A 21,528-nucleotide genomic window follows, 5' to 3' on the forward strand; every position below is an offset into this window, starting at 1 on the left:
GGAAGTGGAGCAAGGACTTCTGGGGATTGAAGTCCTGGATTCAAGTGTCCATTTTTATATGGGTGTGTGGGAAAATTGTTGGTTAAGCAGAGAACCTATCTAAAGATTCTGGAGAGCAGTCTAGACCATGCCCAAAGAGTCACCAAAGTGTGTATATCCTTTGACTTATCAATAGCACATCTGGGTCTGTATTGAAATAGGTAAACAAGATGGATAGAAGGCGTTGTAGACTTGGTGGTGGTGGTATATTCCCAAAGAATACAACTCTACAGGCTTAGGCCAAAACTCTAACTGACTCTTTTGCCTTTGGCCACTTTTGCAAAAGTCTTGCTTTCTTTCATTTTCCCTTACAGTATCCCAAAGAGATCAAAGAAAGGAAGAGAAGACCCATTTGTAGAAAAAAAAAAATATATATATATATATATATATATATCACCCCTTTTTGTGGTGGCAAAGAGCTGAAGGGGAATGCCTGAACAAATTGTATGGTTGCAATAAAATGCTATAGCACCATAAGAATGACAAACAAGATGGTCACACACACACACACACCTGGGAAAACTTATCTGAAGTGATACAAAGTACGGTGGCCAGAAATGGAAGAATGCTGTACACGGTGACAGCAATAAAGTATGAGGATCAAGAGAATGACAGTTATCAACAACGCAAGGATCTAACACAACTCTCAGAAACCAGTAAGGAAAAAGGTGATATAGAAGAAACCTACAGTCTGAATGCAAATTTAAGAACGCCATTCTTCGCTTTATTTTTTCCATGAATTTTTGTCTAGTATGATGCAACATGAGGCAACATGGAAATACGTGGTGTATATTAACACACGTACAACCTATATCAGGTTACCTTCAGTCTTAGAGAAGACAGAGTGGTGGGGTGGGAGGAAGAGAGAAAGAGAACATGGATAGCAAAATGTCAGGAAAGGATTATTGAACATTGTACCTAGGTAATCTGAGGAGGAAAAAAAAGATTTTAAAAAAGAAAAGAAAAGAAAATCCCCTCGCCTTAGAAGAGTCAGGAGAGCTGGAGTGGAGGGACAGGTCAGAGTTCCCTCCCTTGGAGCCAAACTCTATGGGAACTTTTTCTGCAGAAATAGATGACTAAGCGGTGAGTCAAGGCTTGGCTACAGAAGAGGATGGAAGGTTTGAAAGAAGGGGGAGTGTTTGACCGGTTCTGTCTCTATTTCTATCTCCTGGAACAGAGACAGAGAGGGACGTCAAATCATCTGAAAAAAAAATAATTAAAAACAAAAGCCTTGGGAAAGAAAAGTTCGTTGTGTTCTCTGCCCTGTGCATCAGGTGGGAGGAGGGAGAAGCACGGAAGGGCGGTGTTGGTGCCGGCCCCTTTCAGTACCCCCATCCCTTTCTGGGCTCTTTCTCAATCGCTGACTCAGCTGACGAGTCTAGGCTCTTGAAACGATTGAAAGGATTCAGCTGAAGAAAAAAGGAAGTTTGTAAGGAGAGATAAGAGTTGAGCTGTCCCGTCCACCCGGCTCAGTTGCATCAGCGAATGGTGAAGTAGTTGCGGAGCCCCGACAAACCAGGTTACTGGGGTTGTCAAGGAGGCTCAGGAGTGTTTCCTCCCAGCAGCTTTGTGGGCGGGAGCCTGGGCCGGCTTGAGGGATAGGGAGGCCTTTCTTGCTAATGGAACAGACAGGCACGTGGGAGCTCAGAACTGGAGGAGACTGGAAACTGAAGGCTGGAGGAGGCTGTGTAGCTCCCACTCTGGGCGCTACCAGGAGGAATTTGAGCTCCCGGGTGTCAAGAGGTCCTTTCTGCCTGCCAAAGTGGTGAGTCTGGGGCTCGGGGAGGATCCGGGTGCTGCGAAATAGTGCCAGGACAATTTGGAAAGAAGATTTGGACAGTCCTCCCAGCACTTTGCTCTTGCTGCCCCTGAGAAAGAGGTAGATCTGCCACTGCCAACCTTAGAAAGAAGCCCAAAGCATTGTAGCCAATGAGAAACTGAGAGGAAAACTACAGTGAGCAGAGTGCGAAAAGGTAGAAGACTGCGGTCATTTTCTAGTATCAGGATCAGAAAGTGTTTTCCTCCCTGGGGAAATCAAGGTGTTCAGTGACTGAGAATTTCTGTCATTCAATAGTTAGCTGCTAACTATTGTTTGAAGTTTCTGGTCTTCCAGGTCCAAAAAACTTTATGGTTCTGTGGTACAACTTTTCCACCCCCACCTTTCCTATTGCTGTTTTGGTCATTGATTGGTAAACAGAAGAAAGAGTCCTGGCTATGAAACTACACCGTTTGCTACTTAAAATCTGTGTCACCACAGGCAAATCATTTTACCACTCCTTCCTGCAGGGCATGGTTGGCTCCCCTTCTGCCTCCTTATCCTTCCTGGCATTCTGCCTCTACAGTTTCCGCTTCATGGAATGCTCTGCCTCTCAGGAGCCTGCTATCTTCTGGGACTATGTTCGAGTCCAAGTTAAAGCATTCTTCGTTCCTTCTTTGAAGTCTTTTTCAACCTATCCCTAGTTTATCCATGCACCACAGCTCCAGTAAACTGTTAGGGATAAAAATTAATCTTGGATGGGGCCAGCTGGGTAGCTCAGTGGATTGTGAGTCAGGGCTAGAGATGGGAGGTCTTAAGTTCAAATGTGACCTCAGACAATTCGCAGCTGTGTGACCCCGGGCAAGTCATTTCACTCCCATTACCTATCCCTTACCACTCTTCTGCCTTGGAGCCAATACACAGTATTGACTCCAAGATGGAAGGTAAGGGTTTAAAAAACAAATTAATCTTTGGAGACTTTATACTAAATTTATATGTAGAAGATGGCAGCTTAGCAAGCAGCAAAAGTTCAGACCTCGTTAAAGACCCTTCCTTACCGATACAGGCTGAATGCTCCTAGGGCGCGGAAACCCAACCTGAACAAAAGGACAGAAGCGGGGAACCCTCCTTCTGGACTCAAATCAAAAGGTACGCCCCCCCCAAAAGCCAGAATCCGAGAATACTCAGGGCTAAGGGGAAGGCAGAGCGAAGGTCCCAGGAACCCTCCCCCACAACCCAGAGGGCTGAGCCCCCAGCAGCAGTGGGAACCTCTGAGCGGGCAAAGGTGCTGGTTTGGAGGGTCTACCTTTTGAGCAGTGGGGCGCCGGGCTCGGAGCATCCAGCTTGGACAGCAGGGAGGAAGCCAGGGAGAGACTGGCAGTGGCTGGGTCCCTCCATCGGGCTCCAGTTTCGGTTGCCTCGGGGCACAACCAGATCAATCCAGTTCAACCTAATTCAATCAGAACTCCTCAGAGTTTAGGGAGGTGGGCAAAGGCACTTGAGGACAGCAGAGAAGCAGCTGGAGAGAACTGGAGAGAGCCTGGGTGGCCCAGCCTTTCAGGAGTCTTCAGAGCCTCAGAGCTTCATACCTCATACAGCCCAACCCACTTGAACTCAATCCAATCAAAAGCCTCCAGAGGTTAGAGAAGCTAACATTCCTCCCCTAGAGACTGTACCAAGAGATCTGACAAAGCTCCAAGAGGGGAGACTGACAGCCCCAAAACCAAAACAAAATGAGAGGAGCAAGAGCACAGACAAATATGGGGAGCAAAAAAGGGGTAAACTCGAGCAAACAGCAGAAAAAGAAGAAAGAAATTACAATAGACAGCTTCTGCACAGGTAATGAGCAAAGAGCAAATGAAACAGAGGGAGAGGGATCAGCAAAGAAAAAATCAGAAATCCCAGCGAATTGGATACAGGCTTTGGAAAAACTCAAAATGCAATTCAAAACACAATTAAGAGAGGCTGAAGACAATTGGGAAAGGAACTTAAAAACTAAGATAAGTCATCTGGAAACAGAAAATAGTGTCTTAAAAGCCAAAATCAACCAGATGGGAAATGATGCAAAGGAGATGAAAGATGAGGTGAAGAAGATGAAAGATGACCTCCAAAGAAAATCTGACCAAAAGGAAAAGGACGACCAAAAAACTAAGGATGAAATACAGTTTTTAAGAACCAGAATATAACAACTAGAATCATTTGACCTCACAAGGCAGCAGGACACTATAAAACAAAACCAAAAGAATGAAAAAATTGAGGAAAATATGAAGCATCTCATTCACAAAACAGAGGATTTAGAAAATCGTTCAAGGAGAGACAATTTTAGAATTATTGACCTACCAGAAGACCATGACAAAAGAAAAAGCCTGGACATTATATTACAGGAAATTATTAAAGAAAACTGCCCCGAAATCCTTGAACAAGAGGGAAAAGTGGAGATTGAGAGAATCCACAGATCACCTCCTGTACTTAATCCCCAACTGACAACACCCAGGAATGTTATAGCCAAATTCAAGAACTATCAGACCAAAGAAAAGATATTACAAGCTGCCAAGAAGTCATTCAGATACTAAGGAACCACAGTGAGGATAACTCAGGATCTGGCCGCATCCACACTGAAAAAAAGAAAGGCATGGAATACGATATTCCGGAAAGCAAGGGAACTAGGTCTACAACCAAGAATCAACTACCCAGCAAAACTGACTATATTCTTTCAGGGGAAAGTATGGTCTTTCAACAAAATAGAAGAAGGTCATTGGTAACTCTTAAAAACTGTTGTTATTACCTGGGCAGCAAAAAGAAGTATACTTTAGAGGGAACAGCAACAAACTGTATAGGATGAAAGGACAAGACAAATAGGTATATAGATATATGCATGCAAAAATACATACGCATGAGTATGTATATACATATAACTAGAGCTTAAAAATAGTTTAATATTAAAAGAAATGGGAAAAGAAACAAATGGGGGCAAATTTATATGTCATAAAGAAGCTCATGGTGGGAGGGGGGGGAACATCAATATACTGGAAGGGTAAAGAGGTCGGAAACAGGAAATACTCAACTTTTATGTACTTTGAAAGTGACTCAAAGAGGGAAAAACAATCCAATCCATTGGGGGCATAGAATAGATTTGCACCCTATAGGGGAGTAGAAGGGTAACAAACGGTCTGGTGGGGAGGGAAGCAGTACAAGAGAGGGAGAGGGGGGCTGTTAACTTTAGAAAGACTACAGGGAAAATAAGGGGGGGATAAATAGGGAGGGGGTAGAAAGGGAAGTAAAATAAGGGTGGGAACAAGGGGGACTGTTCAAAAGACAAGAATATTCATAGCTGCACTCTTTGTGGTGGCCAAAAATTGGAAAATGAGGGGATGCCCATCAATTGGGGAATGGCTGAACAAATTGTGATAAATGTTGGTGATGGAATACTATTGTGCTAAAAGGAATAATAAAGTGGAGGAATTCCATGGAGACTGGAACAACCTCCAGGAAGTGATGCAGAGTGAAAGGAGCAGAACCAGGAAAACATTGTACAAAGAAACTGACACATTGTGGTACAATCGAAGGTGATGGACTTCTCCATTAATGGCAATGCAGTGTCCCTGAACAATCTGTTGGGATCTAAAAAACACTATCCACAAGCAGAAGATAAACTGTGGGACTAAAAACACCCATGAAAAGCAACTGCTTGACTACAGGGGTGAAGGGGATATGACTGAGGAGAGACTCTAAATGAACACTGTAATGCAAATACCAACAACATGGAAATGGATTTGAATCAAGAACACATGTGATACCCAGTGGAACTGTGCGTGGACTTTGGGAGAGGTGGTGGGAGGGTGGGGAGAGAAGGAAAGAAAATTATTTTTGTTTCCAATGAATAATGTTTGGAAATGACCAAATAAAAATAAATAAATAAATTTATATTTTTTTGTTAGTAAAGAGAAAGTAAGAGAAGAATAAAGTTTCCAGCCTAATTTTTTAAAACCCCAGCCAAATTATTTCTGCTCCATCAGATTGTAGATCCTCTATGGGCTGTGGTCCATTTCATATTTAGGGCCAGGAGGCCCAGCTACCAACATAGTTGGCCTGGACAAATTAAGGCCAGCCAATGGGCTGGCTTGAGTTCAGGAAGGGACTGTAGCCCAGGAGACTGAGATTCCAGATTCCCAGCCAGTCATGGTCCCTGCTACACTGCTTACCAGAGATAGCTTACAACATAGATAAGTTCCTCAACGACTGAGAGGGCTTCTTTCACAAACCCAAAGAATGGCAGAGAGCAAGCCACAAACTAGCTTTCCAAGCTCAGCTTAAGCCCTCCCTGAAGATCCTCCAAGTGGCCAAGGTTTAACCTCAGTCCCCACAGGTCACATCCCCTGATTTCTGCTAGTCAGAAATCTCTCCTGCCATGCTGACAAATTAAGGCACATTACTCTGTGACCCCTATTACCTAAGACTTCTGGGATCTGGTAGTCTCTTAGATATTTAATTCACACAAAGCTGAACAATAATCATTGGGGTCACACTCTTGGAGAATCATTTTCTAAAACTATTCAATCCCTATTGATATGTTTTATTTTTACATTACAAATAATTACACGTTGCTCTCTCTTCATGAAAAGTCTCTCATTTTTTTTAAGCTTTTGCCTTCTGCCTTACAATCAATACTGTGTATTTCCAAGGCAGAAAGTGGTAAGGCATAGCTAGACAATAGGAGTTGAGCAATTTGCCTAGGATCACACAGTTAGAACTGTCTGAGGCCAGATTTGGAGGACCTCCTGTCTCTGGACCTGCCCTCTACCCTTGTTCAACTATTTATTTTCAACATTTCAACATCTTAATATTTTTATGAAAATAGTTTTGACTTCCCTGGAAGTTTCAGGAGAGCCCAAACCACACATTGAGAACTGTTAAAGAGATTTTCTTAATCTCTCCCTCTGTCTCTTTAAGAGGCAGGAGAAGGGGATTTCTAGGTGGAGCAGAGCTGACAGAAGTCAGTGAGCCAGAGCTGAAGATTCCCTTACCAAGAAGATGAGGGGAGGGATAAGGAAGGAATCAGTTGGCAGTTAGGTCTTTTGCCTTTGGATCTGGAGAAAACAGGACATGTCTCTGCTACTGGCATTTTACTACTAACAATTGGAGAATAAAACCTTATTTAAGGAGGTCGTTGCTGGTGGCTGTTGATTTATTAGTGTTGTTAGTGAATCAGTTTTAGATAGAGTAATTTAGATAGGCCTGATCTGGACAGGCAAGAAGAACCTGTCCTCAGAAGACAGTTAGAAGTAGGGTTTTAGAAATTTTAGTTAGTATTAGGAATTTAGATATAGTCATAGGGTATTAGAATAATAATCTCTCTTTCCTCCTCTATTTTCTATCTGTACTTCTTCTCAAATTAAACTAAGTGTTTTATTAAACTGCTCTCACTTTTGTCAAATGCCTATCGTTTAACCCTTACAGAACCAATAGTGGTGGCCTCAAGACTTTTTTTGACTACATACTCCTTTTAGAAAAAAATTCCAGTGCTGTCTCCCAGAGACAATCCAAGACCTTGGAATATCAAATATTTAGAAAGGCTCTACCTTTTAATTTCCTAAGATTTCCCCAAGCTAAGGATCTTGACTAAAAACAAAATACCTGCCATTTTCATCTAATTAAGAGTAAGACAAGAGATTTATACTCTTGTCTTCCCAATAGTTTTTCCTTCTTTGAGTTCTAGAATATCAACTCCTTGCTTTAGTGGTCATATTATTGTTTCAAATAATCCATCATCCATCATTTTTCTAATAGTCAACCATCCACTGATAACTAAGGAAAAAATGCTTAATTGATTCAATAATATTTAAGTAAATGAAATTTGTGATTTCAAGTCTTAGAGCCACACTCTCAGTTGCAAGTATGTGCCTAGAAAACTAATACAAACCTATAAGATTAAGACATTTTCCAATTGATAGACAAAGTTTCCAATGACAAGAACAGGAAGTTATTAAAGGGAGGAATATAAGCTAACAACAAATAGCCAAATGTGAGGAAATGCTCCAAATTATTTGTTTTAGTTGATTTTTAGTCACATCAGACTCCATATTTCCTTTTGAAATTGATGGATAAGGAAAATTTAAACTTAGGACTTCCTGGCTCTCTATCCAGAATCATCTAGTTACTAATTATACAAATATAGTTCAATTTTCTTCACCCCACACATTAAAGTGGCTGTGAGAGATTCAAGAGATTCAAGACAGTTAGGTAACCAGTGACTTCCTCTTGACTTCTTGGTCTTGTTACAAGGGAATCACTTTAAAAGACTGATATATATTAATTTAAGGTCGCCAAGGAATCAGCTATGTAATTCCTAAATGAAAAACTCAAGTCAGCCGTCAGCCTTTTTTGGAGTTTAATTACAATAGGAGCAAGAAAGGAATTAGAGATATATATAGAGAGAGAAAGGGGAGAGAAGGGAATAGGGCTTAAATACCCCTTCTGTTTAGGCTGGGCCAAAAGGCCCAATCCCTTAGATAGCTGGGGCAAAGAAAAGAGATCAGTCCCTATTACTCATGTGTCCAAAAATGGAGAAACAGTCTCAGAGGCCCCCACCTTCAGCTTCCTTCAGAGCAAGCTTCCTCAGAGCCCAGGAACCACACCGACCAAAAACTTAACCCCCTCCAGTCTCCAGACCCTCCTATCTTTAAGGACACCATCCAAGTTGCCTCCCCTCAGTCCTCACATCTACCAATCACTCTTCATCAATTTCCCTGTCAATGGAGGCTCTCCCTTAACCCAGGACCGCCCAGAGGTTTCTGGCTTTTGCACATGTCTGTTGAAGGTCATATTTTCAAATGATTAAATCTATACTCCTTTGCTACAGCCCTTTCTAAATCCTGTTAACTTGAGTATGGTAGAGATTAGAATAATTAAATTTTGATCTAGGCTGCAGCCCTTACTCAATCCTATTAGGACTGAATAGGGTGGAGTATCTCCATTGTATCAATTCTAAAATCAATCAAGACTCAAAGAAATTCCTGTTCTATGCTTAAACATAGGTCAAAGTCCTTTCCATTGTTCAGCAAAGGGTTTCTGTCCTAAAGTAATCTTAAGAAGGGAAGAGAAGGAACCTCCCATGCCAATGGAGTTCCCATTCCAATAGACTATCAGTAAGAAATTTTCCAAGTATGAAATATCCCAATGGTGAAATTTTCAACAATTATAAGTCTAAGGAAATTTGAGGTTTACAATCTGGACTTGCTAAATATAATCACTTGGGTGAGCTTTCACTTACCTGGAGTAGGAATACTCCTGAATGTTAGGATGAAACAGAGAAAAGAAATACACTAGAAAACATACCTCCAACAGGGAGTCCACTAAGTATTCAGGAGAATGGGAAAAGAGCTGGGACAGGAAACATAGTGATCTAGCAACAGGAGCCCCCAGTCCACTGCTCTGGGCAGAGTGTGTGCACAATGAGCCAGGGGTGGATCAAGAGTGCTAAAAGCAAGGGTCCCATAGAACAAGCCCAAACACCTATATTTGTCTTCAGCAGGGAACCTCCACAGCTCATGGCCAAAGTTCATGGGATCCAGAAGAATGAGCACCCAGTAGGAGTTATCTTCATGATGCTGAGGTTGCTGTTTCTTGGTTCCATGCTTTTGAGAGGTAAGTGATCCCAGATTCTATATGGATGAACTGAGGAGGGCCAACCAGTTGGGAGAGGAAGGTGGTAGTAACAATAGGTCTACAATGCAGTTGTTGTCTGCATGTCTTCACAATAGCTTCTCACTTCTCACTGAGCTGACTTTTTTGTTTCTGTTTCACAAATAGAAAACCTAAACCCTATTGAAGAGAAGGGATCAGGCTGGGGCAGCTAGTCTAAAAGATGTTCTTCAATGGAGATACCCAAAAGGGTAAAATTTTACAAAATTCTTCCCTGTGCCTTGATCCTTCAGGCTTTGAAACTGATTGGATAAAAGGAAGTTGTGAAATAGTTATAAAAGAGAAGGAAGAAATGTCACAGAGTCAAAATCTATTGCATCCACATGAATTTTGCTTTAAGTGTTTTTATGTTCTTTCCTCTCTTCTGTAAAGTCTGGAAGCTATAGTCTCAATTAAGGAAAACACAGAAACTCCTATTTCCTAGATTCCCATATGCTGATGAATTCAACTGTGGTCTTTGCTGGACAAATTCTTTCAGAGTATTAGTAACTTCTTCAGCTATTTTCATCTCTCTGTATTTACTTCTGTAATAGGTATAAATCAGGGTCTCACTAAACTCACTCATAAGTAAGCCATCCTCAGTCTGCCACTTGACTCCTTACTACATATACACTTTCATAATCACAAGCTCTATGGAGATCTAGGGGTATGCTGAACAATTTATTCCTCATGAATAAATTGCATTCTCTCTCATTAATAAATTGCTTTGAGTTCTCCACTCCAATTCATCATACTTTAGCTTAATTATTCAATGAACTAGAGAATTGTCCTTTGCCATTAGTAATAACACTCATCTGGATTTAAATATTAAATTACTAGTTTATTGACAAATGAACAATAAAAAACATGTATATGTACATACATATATGTTGTAGTAGATTGAATATAGCTAAAGTCATTTCAGAATACCAATAACTCACTTCTCTTCACCTCACTGGAAATATAAGCTTAAATCCTTCAATTCACTCATTAGCATCTTTTTAACATTTCTCCTCAAGATTAGTCTCCCCCATTCCTGTGGTTTTCTTTTCATCAATGAAAGAAAAGCCTTCTACCTTCTCTCAAACTCTTAAGAAAACCCTCTATATTTCTAGTTAACTTTCAATTAGATATTTTAGATATGGAATTCTTATCACAAGTACAAAACTTCTTTTCCTACGTGGCTTTTATCCCCATCTAATTTCAATTGCATTGGATTTGCTTATGAAAAACCTTTTCATTATATTTAAGCAAAATTGCTCTTTGTGTTTTCTGTGATCCCCTCTGTCAAGAGGAAAATTTACTAAATAATAATCTATTTATGGACAATACTAGCATATGCCAATAAAAGAGATCAATGATCCCTAAGTAATCAAAGACACACTTTACAATCAGAACAGATTTTTGTATGGTTTTATGGTTACCTAAGATCCAATGACGCAAACTAAACTAAGACTGCAACTGGTCTATATTAGAAGCTAGCATGGGGTCACATTCTGCTGACTTGCTAGAGTGGAGGAGGCCAAAATGTACAGCCACAGGGAGAAGAGCAGGTCAACATCTTCTGGAAATTTCAAAACCCAAAGCCTCCCACAAGAGATAAATCTATTGTTAGGGAAAAGATCTCCTAACCAGGTGAATCATCCTCCATTTATCTTCTCTGTCTCCCTAAAGAGGCAGGTCTGGTCTCAGTTGTGAACACAATCTCCTATCAAGTCTCCTACAAACTTTCCTAGCAAGGCCTATACAAAATGAATCCAAATCTAAGCACAAGAAATTGATTACAGTGGATACTAAAACTCATCCATTAATCAAGCAGTAATCAATTATAAATTTCACACCCCTATCGTTTGATCATGAATTCTTTCCTCATCCATCAATGTGAGAGGCAAACTCCTACTTGTTCTTAATTTTTTTTTATATACCCTTACCTTCCATCCTGGAATCAATACTGTGATAAATTGGTTCCAGAAGGCAGAAGATGGGGAAGGGATAGACAATTGGAGTTATGTCAGAGCTCCAGTGTCACAGAGCTTGGAAGTGTTTGAGACCAGATTTGATTTTAGGTCCTCTTGACTCCTTATAATATCATTCTTTATGTTTAAATCATATACTCATTTTGACCTTATCTTGGTATAGGGTATGAGATAATGATCTACACCTAATTTTTTTCCATACTGTTTTTCAGTGTCCCCCATACTTTTTGTCAAATAATAAGTTCTTATCCCAAAAGCTGGAAATTTGGGGTTTATCAAACACTAGATTGCTGAGTTCATTTATCCCTGATCCATCCCCTTCTGTTTCTTAGCCAGTACCAAACTGTTTTGATGATTATTGCTTTATTGTACAGTTTAAGATCTGGTACTGCAAGGCCACCATCCTTCACATTTTTTTCATTAGTTTGCTTGATATTTTTCATGTAGCCTCCTTTCCTTCTTTGCTCTCTGGCTCTTTCTATTTTTCCTTCTCAATCTCCTGGAAGTTCTACTAAAAGCATAATCTCTGCCACCTCCTTCCCGATTCCTTGCTTATTCCTACCTCACAGGGTGATCAGGAGCATGGTGCAGCCTTCAACAGGAATGAAGACTGGAGAAGGCTCAGGTTTGGAGAAGTCAATGACTTCAAATTCACTCATGACTCTCACATGCCTCTGGGACATGCAAGTGGTTCTTGGACATGGGATTCCCTGGTCCATCCCAGGTGAGTATGGCCACTCTTACTGTACTCTGATGAGTCTCACTTCTATCCTGACACAGGCACCATTGTCTCTGCAGTGGAGATATCCTCTCTGAACGGGACCGTGGGAAAATCTATCCTGCTCTGTATAGCCACAGATTATGGAAATGAGACTCGGTCAATTGAATGGATTGATAAGACTCACAATCAACTCCTGTTCAAGATCCAGCCAGGGGAAACTGAGTCAAACTGGACTACCACCCAGGACACATACAAAGGGAGGCTGTCTGTACATGATATGGGTTGTCTGAAGATTGAGAATCTGACCTCTGAAGACAGTGGTCTCTATGAAGTAGAAATCAAGTTGAACACTGGAGAAATAAAACCTCAGATCTTCAACGTGACTGTGTCTGGTAGGAAACTTTCTCATCCCAGCAGAGAACCAGATGGGTTTTCAGCCCACCCTCCCCCCAGCTATTAACAACCTTCTTCTACTCTGCCACATTCAGAGCTTTCCAAAACCTGTCTTGCCTCCAACTTTGTCCTTTGAAAAGAGAAGGAGAAAGGAAGCTGTTCTATGTTGTAGTAAGATAGAAGGTAGAAAACAGCCTGGAGAAACCTTCTCAATTTCACCTATTTGAAGGAAGGAAAGTGAGGCAAGCCACTTACCCCTGTTTGCCTCAGTTTTCTCATCTGCAAAATGAACTAGAGAAGTAAAGCCCTTCTGTCCCTTGGTTTGACTTTCCTGTCAGAAGCCAGTGAATGAACCGGGCTAACTAAAAGACGGCTTGACTTTCTCTGGAAAGAAGTCAGTCTCACTGAGCTAATCAGTCACTCATTCCTACCCCAATTCCTTTCTTGTGGGCAAATTTCCCTACCCTATGGTTTGAAAGGGCTCCCGAATGGGGGGGAGGGACATTGTCACTATGTTATGAGGGCCCTGGTTCTTTTCTTTTTTTTGTAAATTTCATTTAGTCAATTTAGAACATTATTCCTCAGTTACAAGAATCATATTCTTTCCCTCCCTCCGTTCCCCCCATCCCCATAGACAACATGCAATTCCTCTGGGTATTACATGTGTCCCTGATCAGAATGTATTTCCATGTTGTTGATGTTTGCACTAGGATGATCATTTAGAGTCTACATCCCCAATCATATCCCCCTCGACCCATTTAAGCAGTTGTTTTTTCTAATGTGTTTCTACTCCCACAGTTTTTCCTCTGAATGTGGATAGTGTTCTTTCTCGTAAATCACTCCAAGTTGTTCAGGATCACTGCATTGCCACTAATGGAGAAGTCCATTACATTCGATTGTACCACAGTGTATCAGTCTCTGTGTACAATGTTTTCCTGGTTCTACTCCTTTCGCTCTGCATCACTTCCTGGAGGTTGTTCCAGTCTCCATGGAACTCCTCCACTTCATTATTCCTTTGAGCACAATCGTATTCCATCACCAACATATACCACAATTTGTTCAGCCATTCCCCAATTGAAGGGCATCCATGATGCTAAGAGAAGATAGAGGAGATGGAGAGGATGGACTAGAGGAAAGAGTAAAGGACCTGAGAGAGAAGGGAAGGTTCCTGGGGAGATGCTAAGGAAGTAGTTCAGGTGCTGAATAAACACTGGAGGATACCTAAATCCTTTCTAATCTGATATTAATTCATATCTCCTCTGGTCCTCCCCTCTTTTTCTATGCCCTCTCTTGAAACCACCCAAGCCTTTGCCTTCTTTTCCCTCTTTCTCTCCCAGTTCTTTCCTTCTCAATCTCCTGGAAGTTCTACGAAGAGTATAATCTCTGCCAGTCTCCATCCCTGTTCCCTAATTGTTCCCACCCCACATGCTACCTTCAGCCTACCTCCATCTACCACCTAGTTCTCAATCCACCTTCCAAGTCACAGACTGATTCTTGTTCGTCCTGACTTATTTTTCTAGGCACTGTGACTACAGGATCCAACATGAAACCACAGAATTACTGGATCTCAATTGGCATCCCAGTGGGTATAGTCTGTGTTGTCCTCCTAGGGATCGGAGTCCTGCTGTGTAAAGGTAAAGTTTGCTCTTGGAAATTTCTAGGTCACCTGAAAAATCCAGGAGGATGAGAGTGCTGGGGCAATGGGGATAGGGGAGAATTACACTGGTTTTACTTTGGGGAGGAAAAGAGAGATGGAGGGCCTTGAGCCCAGGATATTCTATTCAGTGGTCTAGCTTCCTGGAAGGGTTATGACCAGCCTGTTCTTTGACAGTGACTCTTCTCATCTCTAGGCTTTTTCAAAAAAAGAAAAACGCCACAAGTGCAAAATCTCAAGGATGAGAGAAGACTAGAGGAGGGAAGGGCAGCTTATCCAAATGATTTCCCTTCACATCAAGAATTCCAGATTAAGGAAACATACAGGTAAGACCATTTGTTACTTCACACACACACACACACACACACACACACACACACACACATATACACACACATACACACACACACAAGCAAAGGTAAGAATGAAGCCAATCAAATTTATGCAGGGAGAAGAACAAGATCTTGTCTCTTGGTCTTAGTATTACTCTTTTGTCTTTCCTTCCTTAAATTCATTTGCATTAATTTAGAGAATGAAAAACTGATCCTGAGAGCCCTTGACAGTTTTCTGAAAGGGTATCCTCTAAATGGACAGTGATACAGTGCATTTGAGCAATCAGAAAGTAAGCAGGAGGCAGCTGGGTGGCTCAGTAGATTGAAATCCAGGCCTAGATATAGGAGAGGTTGTCCTGCATTCAAATATAACCTCAGACACTTCCTAGTTATGTGACCCTAGACAAGTCACTTAACCTCCATTGCCTAGTTTTTGCTGCTCTTCTGCCTTGGAATGATTATATAGTATTGGAAGGAAGGAAGAAAGGGAAAGAGGAATGAAGGAAGGGAAGGGGGAAGGGAGGAACGGAGGGGGAGGAAGAGGAGAGGGAGGGACAAAGTGCCTGCTATATTCCAGGCTTTGAGCTAAGAGTTTTATAATGTATCATTTGATCCTCACAATGGCCCTTAGAGTTATGTGCATTATTATTCCAATATCACAGTTGTTGAAACTGAGGAAAACAAATTTAAGCAACGGTTAAATGACTTGCCCAGGGTCACACAGATATTAAAGTGTCTGAGCCATATTTCAACTCAGGTTTTCCTGAATGTCAGGCCCAGGGTAGTAGCTACGGTAAGAAAAAAAGAGTAGAGAAGACAGGAAGAATGGGAGATGGAGGGAGATAGTCTGTCAATCAGCAAACATTTATTAACCCCTTATTTGGTGCTAAACATGATGCTAAGAACTGGAGGTACAAAAAAGCAAACACATTTTTTTTCACACTCAAAAAAGCACACACCCTAGTAGGAGAGAGAATATATGAACAAGTGTGCAAAACAGGATTTACATAGGGAAAGTTAAAGATAATCTCAGAGAGAAGACACTAGCTCTAAGAAGGGGAAACCTAGGGCATGAAAGAGGGAGATGGGCAGTGTGGTAACCGTCCCCCTACTTCTTCAACCTACCAAGCCAAGCACAGCCTGGAAAAGAAGAGAAACTCCATTACATGGGAAGGGCCCTATTCTTTCCCAATCATTGAAGACCTAGAAGAGTCAGCAGTTCTACCCTCACTCACTCCCCCCATCCATCCATCCCTCCCTATCTCTCCCTCCTTTCTCTTTCTGTCTCTCAATACATAAAATCAGTGACTTGGGGATGAACTGTTCTCTTCATATCTTATATGGACAAAGCCAGAGTTATCTTTACAGATAGGTTGGTGCAAAGAAAGGAATGGAAGAAGCCTAAAATATAAATTAATTGGGACTGCAATCATATCTCCTAAAACAAGTTTGTCCCTTTAACATCCTCCCTTAACATTCACTTTTTTTTTTTCCAGATGTAATTCTGGTAAGATGCCCATATATTCAAAGCTGCCAACTACCTAAGTTGTGAGGATCACATGAGATCCTGGGAATCTGCCCAGCTTCATGGGAGGGGGTTACCAGATTAATTCCCACCCAACATCCCAACCAGCCAGAGCTGTCTCACATTTCATGTGCCCTATTTCTGTTTCTAACCTAATAGAGCCTGTAAAAATGAACTCCCAACCCTTGAAGGAAATTCTCCTGTGGAAAGTCTTTCTTCTTCTCGGGATCCTCTCCTGGACACTAGTCACCCTGGACAGACTGAAGGGAGCCAACCTGAGAAGTACAAAGTCAACATGTCTCAATCAGACTGCCTACTGCCCCCCATCCATTCCTCAGGTTCCTCAGTCCCTGTTGGAAATCAAACACACTGAAACCAACCAGGACCCTCCATTCATAATCTGCATGGTTGGCCAAAGGAAAGAGCTACCCTTTCTCCTCCCTTTATCCATGCTAGGACTAACTAAAGGGACCTCCTTCCTCAAATGTTGCAGTAGATTAATAGAATTATCTGGGGATTAATAGATTAATAGATAATTAATAGATAATAGTAGATTAATAGAATTATCCCCATGGCTACTGGGACTTTAGGGTCAATGAAGGAGGTATCCCAACATACAAGGAGGCTGGTGAAAAGAAAAAAGTCATAGCTAAGTTTTTCCTCAGCTGGGGCATAATCTAGACCCATGGTGGCAAACCTATAGCACTGTCAATATGGAATCTAGGAATCCTAAACTTGATACTGTTAACTTGGAAATAATACAGAACTATTAAATAGTCAGAAAAACCAAGTCTTTAATCAAGATAGGGATAAGTCCAATTTGGCCCTTTACTCAGAGTTGGCACCACATCCTTTTCAGGGTGCAAACCCTGGACTCTGGGGATGTTATCCCTAGGGAGAGCCACAACGCTAGATGACAACTCCAAGGAACAAAAGAACTTGGGGAACCTATATACTCTTTGGAAATCCAGGGGCAGGGAATGATGATTGACATTACTATGGCTACAAGGAAAATGGGAGTGTTCAAAGTACACTGATAAGATACAATCAAGCTAGAAGCTAGGGTGCAAGAGAAGGGGGCTGCTTACAATGGTTACTAAAGGATGGTTCATGCCCAGGTCTGACCTTCCTGAGAAAGGTTCTAATATAATAGGGGACACTACCTAAAACAAAGAAAGTCCTTAGCATATGCTTATCTCAACCAACCAGAATTATCATTTCCCTTCAGGGTAGATTCTATGGGACCAGGGAAAAGGGACAAGCTTTTGGAATCTCTAATCTACAAGCTAAATCTAAAATTGGGGTTCATCAGATCCCACTAGGCCACAAGTTTGGGATTCCTAAATTCCATGTTGACATTACCTAGTGAGATCTGATGAACCCCAATTTTCAGGACTAGCTTGTAGATTGGAGACCCCAAAGCTTGTACTTGTTCCCTGTTCCCATGGGAATCTACCCTGAAGGGAAATGACAATCCTGGTTGGGTGAGATAAACATATGCTAAGGACCCTCTTTGTTTTAGGTAGTCTCCCCTATTGTATCAGACCCTTTCCCAAGAAGATCCACACCTGAGCAGGAACCATTCTTTAGTATCCATTGTAAGCAGCCCCTTCTCTTATACCCTAGCCTCTAGCTATGATTCTTTGCCCAAGCTTGATTGTATCTTGTCAATGTAGTTTGAACACTCCCATTTTCTTTGTAGCCATAGTGATGTCAATCATCTTTCCCTACCCCTCGGTTTTCCCAAATGGTATATAAGTTCCCCAAATTCTTTTGTTCCTTGGAGTCCATCCTGAGTCCGTGGCACTCCCAGGGGTCAGTGACCAGGGCATCTAGACTCTGTGCAGTCTTGGGAAGCAGCTCTGTTGTCGTACTTAGTAGCGCTAACCCCTTTTCCCTTGATTAAAGAGTGATTTTGACTATTTAATAGTTTGACATTAATGGAGGTCCCACCGAGATCTGAAGTCTCTGCTGCCTGAGCCCTCCTGCTAACGAGGACCTCACACAACCCGTTTGGGGTTGGGTCAGGAGTCTGGATAGCAAGGGCCAGGTAAGCGGCTCTCTCCGAGGTAGGACTCACACGTCTGGTTTGGGAGTGACTCGCTCTTTAATTAAGGGATTCTTAGTTGAGCACCTGTGGGGTACACAGCCACATGGTCCATATTCACCCGGGCGCTATAGGACATGGGTAACAGCTTGTCTGTTGTCCCAAAAATTGGTGGGGGCAGTCAGCAGCCCAGTGGGGGCAGTCAGCAGCCCAAAGAACCACCTAATGATATGGCCATTTTAAGGTTTGAGAAGATGAGAAGATGGCAGAGTCTGGCCCCAACACATATTGGACAACATGGGGTCTAGTTTAACCTGGCTTCAATTTTTTTTTAATTTTTTTTTCAAATTTTTCAATTATTTAAAAAATATATATTTTTTCAATTTATTTTTTCAATGAGTTTAATTAGATTTTGGGTGTGTGTGTTAGTGCCTGTGTGAGTGCAACAGTGTCTATGCTAAAGGTGAGGGCAAGGAGAGCAGTTCAGAAGCATGAAAGTTTGGCTGAAAGTTTTGAATGGGAAGCTTGAGTTGGAGTGTGAGAGCCTGAGTGTTCAATTGCGAGTCTGAGTAAGTTGATTAAAATAGAGAAAATTTCTTCATGAATTGAGATGCCATGGCTTAAGGTTTAAGTGGTTATAAAGTTTTGAAAAAAAAAGCTTCTCATAGAAGCTTAAGAACTTAAGTTCTGGATTTCTTCTCAAAAAATTTTGTGGGCTTTTGCTTATATTGTATGTCTAATGTACTTATTAGGCGGAGACCACTAATAATTTCAAATGCTTGTGATTTAAAGGTTAGCAAATAATGTCTGAAAGTTGTGTTAACAATGAATTCCTCCCAAAAGTTGAAGAGGCAAGACTGGAGCTGGTGATCTGTGTTATGGGCAGGAAGGATACCCTTTGGGGTTCGGGCAGGATACCTTTTGCAAGCATGCAATGACTCCAAAACTTAGCTTAAAAACAAAAAGAGATTTATTAATTTAGAGAGTAATGTTGAGAGTGGCCAGGAGGATAGCAAGGTAGAACAGCAAGATGGGGAGCAGTTCCCTGGGAGGACAGCATGAAAGGAAAGGCTGTTCCCCCATGGGGACAGCATGGATGGAGAGGCTGTCCCCCAGATGACATCAGTTCTGGGGTTTATATACTCTTTAGATGCTATGTCCTGGTGTGGACTTGACCTATAGAATGTTAGTCCCTCAGGCATTTGGTGGGGTGAGGTGGTCATCTGACTGGGGTCTGCCTGGAGGCATAAAGATTCATTTCTTTGTCCACCTTAAATCTAGAGGACAAAAGAGGGTAAACATCTCAGGACCCTAGGGAGGTCATTGGGTGTTTTTAAGTTAAGAGTCACAAGGATGCAAGGGCAAAGGAGTTTCCTGATAATAGTTGGCCTGGGTTTCTGGGGTACAGTGCCCATGTCACTATGATACGTGAATATCCATCAGGAGGCAAAAGGAGGTCCAGAAATTCTTAAGTTTAAGGTCTAATTTTTCGTTCCAAAGTTTTGGTATGGTTAATGTATGAAATATTGTGTATCAAGTGCAGTTAATATTGGTAACAAGGTGCATTTTATTCTAGGTATTAACCTGGCTATTTGAGTGCTATAATTTCATGGTTTTTTTCCAAGCTGTTAATTTTTTTAAAATAGCAAGGTATGTGTGAGTTCTGGAGTGAAGAAATTTCATTTTAGGATGGTTAACTACAGACCTTACTGGTCACTGAATGGTTGTAAATGACAAGAAATAATAATTATATTATAATATATATGTTGTTGTATATAAATGTTGTAAATAAGAAATTGGGGAAAAGGAATTGCTTTAAATGGTAAGGAAGCCCTGAACATTTTTAACTGACCAACAAATTTCCTCTTTAGGAGCAGCTTTAGCCTTAGGCCAAAGTGGTTTGAGGCAAACCATAAGAAAGGCAAACTTGGAGCCAAAGGCAAATTAAGAGTTGGAAAAAAAAAGAGAAGAGAAAAGAAAGGAATTGTAGTGTTAAGGTCCGGGATTTCACCCACCACCATGGAAGTCCAGGAACAATGCAAACTGGCAGAGAAAGGCCATTTATTGAACTGATACGTGTATCAGTGGGAACCTCTTTCATCAGAGTTCCGAGTTGCTTCTGACAGGCTGGGCTTTTTATACTTTTAGTAGGCACCTTATCTACTATATACCATCCTTGGAATTTTGCCTGCATGTATGGCTCTTATCGGCTTCCTACTATTCTTGGAACTTTGACAATTCTATATTATTGGGGTCTTCCTGGCCTGTTGTTTGACATATTTATTGGGGTCCTCCTGGCCTTTATCTGGTACCTACTGCAGCTGGCAGTTTGGCATATTTATGGTTCTGACAAGTTTCTCAAGGCTGACCAGCTCATTAGGCCTTCCTGCTAGGATTTGGTATATTTACGGTTCTGACAGGTCAGCTTGTTAGGCCTTCCTGTTTTCTCAAGTTTGGCCATTTTCCGGCCTCCCTCAGTAGAAGTATTCAGAGTTAAAGGTAACTTTTAAGCTTTCTTAGTAATCCTAAGTTTTGTGTTTGGAGGAAAAATGCGATGAGTTTCGGTTTTTTTAAGAGGTAAAAAGGATCATGAACTATAACCTGATTTGGAATTTTTAAGGTAAATTTCCAGAGTGCAATCATTACAAGAAAAGTTGTTGTTTAAAGACCAGTGAATAATGATAATTAATTTACTTTTTAAGTGGAGAGAATTAATGGCTTTGTAAGCATTATTTCTGATGACCTTTGGCATATAGCTGCTAATAAAGAAATTTCTCACCTGGGAAACTAAAATTTCTAGGAATGTCCTGTATCTTACCAGAGAGTGGGTTGTTATGGGCATGGAAGGATACCCTTTGGGGTTCGGGAAGGATCCCTTTTGCAAGCATGCAATGACTCCAAAACTTAGCTTAAAAACAAAAAGAGATTCATTAATTTAGAGAATAATGTTGAGAGTGGCCAGGAGGATGGCAAGGTAGAACAGCAAGATGGGGAGCAGTTCCTTGGGAGGACAGCATGAAACGAAAGGCTGTTCCCCCATGGGGCAGCATGGATGGAAAGGCTGTTCCCCCATGGGGACAGCATGGATGGAAAGGCTATCCCCCAGACCACATCAGTTCTGGGGTTTATATACTCTTTAGATGCGATGTCCTGGTGTGGACATGACCAGAATGTTAGTCCCTCAGGCATTTGGTGGGGTGAGGTGGTCATCTGACTGGGGTCTGCCTGGAGGCATAAAGATTCATCTCTTTTTCCACCTTAAATCTAGAGGACAAAAGAGGGTAAACATCTCAGGACCCTGGGTGGGGTCATTGGGTGTTTCTAGGTTAAGAGTCAGGAGGATGCAAGGGCAATGGAGTTTCCCTGATTAATAGTTCTCCTGGGTTTCTGGAGGTACAGTGCCCA

General features: G+C 41.6%; 1 protein-coding gene across 2 annotated transcripts; it reads left to right on the plus strand.

The window, feature by feature from the left end:
• The first annotated feature begins 626 nt into the window (after positions 1 to 626).
• On the plus strand, positions 627 to 20,916 carry LOC130457181 (uncharacterized). Of its 2 annotated transcripts, none has more exons than XM_056816196.1 (6): positions 627 to 1,804; positions 9,327 to 9,439; positions 12,232 to 12,564; positions 14,086 to 14,199; positions 14,416 to 14,545; positions 16,236 to 20,916. In XM_056816196.1, the coding sequence occupies exons 1-6, from the start codon at positions 1,659 to 1,661 to the stop codon at positions 16,447 to 16,449; spliced, it is 1,050 nt and encodes a 349-aa protein (XP_056672174.1). In that variant the 5' UTR covers positions 627 to 1,658; the 3' UTR covers positions 16,450 to 20,916. The 2 variants fall into 2 exon arrangements, with proteins under 2 accessions (XP_056672174.1, XP_056672173.1); XM_056816195.1 differs by having other exon boundaries at positions 714 to 1,804; positions 9,324 to 9,439.
• Positions 20,917 to 21,528: the final 612 nt, after the last annotated feature.

This window comes from Monodelphis domestica, chromosome 2, assembly GCF_027887165.1.
Source record: "Monodelphis domestica isolate mMonDom1 chromosome 2, mMonDom1.pri, whole genome shotgun sequence".
In the NCBI taxonomy this organism is placed as follows: domain Eukaryota; kingdom Metazoa; phylum Chordata; class Mammalia; order Didelphimorphia; family Didelphidae; genus Monodelphis; species Monodelphis domestica.

What these genes read in the sequence shown, in the direction of transcription:
- LOC130457181 (XM_056816195.1), top strand. Translation starts at nt 1,659, where the DNA reads ATGGAACAGACAGGCACGTGGGAGCTCAGAACTGGAGGAGACTGGAAA. An exon ending in CGGAGTCCTGCTGTGTAAAG is followed by an intron (nt 14,200 to 14,415) that starts GTAAAGTTTGCT and finishes TCTCATCTCTAG; the next exon opens with GCTTTTTCAAAAAAAGAAAA. An exon ending in CAGATTAAGGAAACATACAG is followed by an intron (nt 14,546 to 16,235) that starts GTAAGACCATTT and finishes CTAACCTAATAG; the next exon opens with AGCCTGTAAAAATGAACTCC.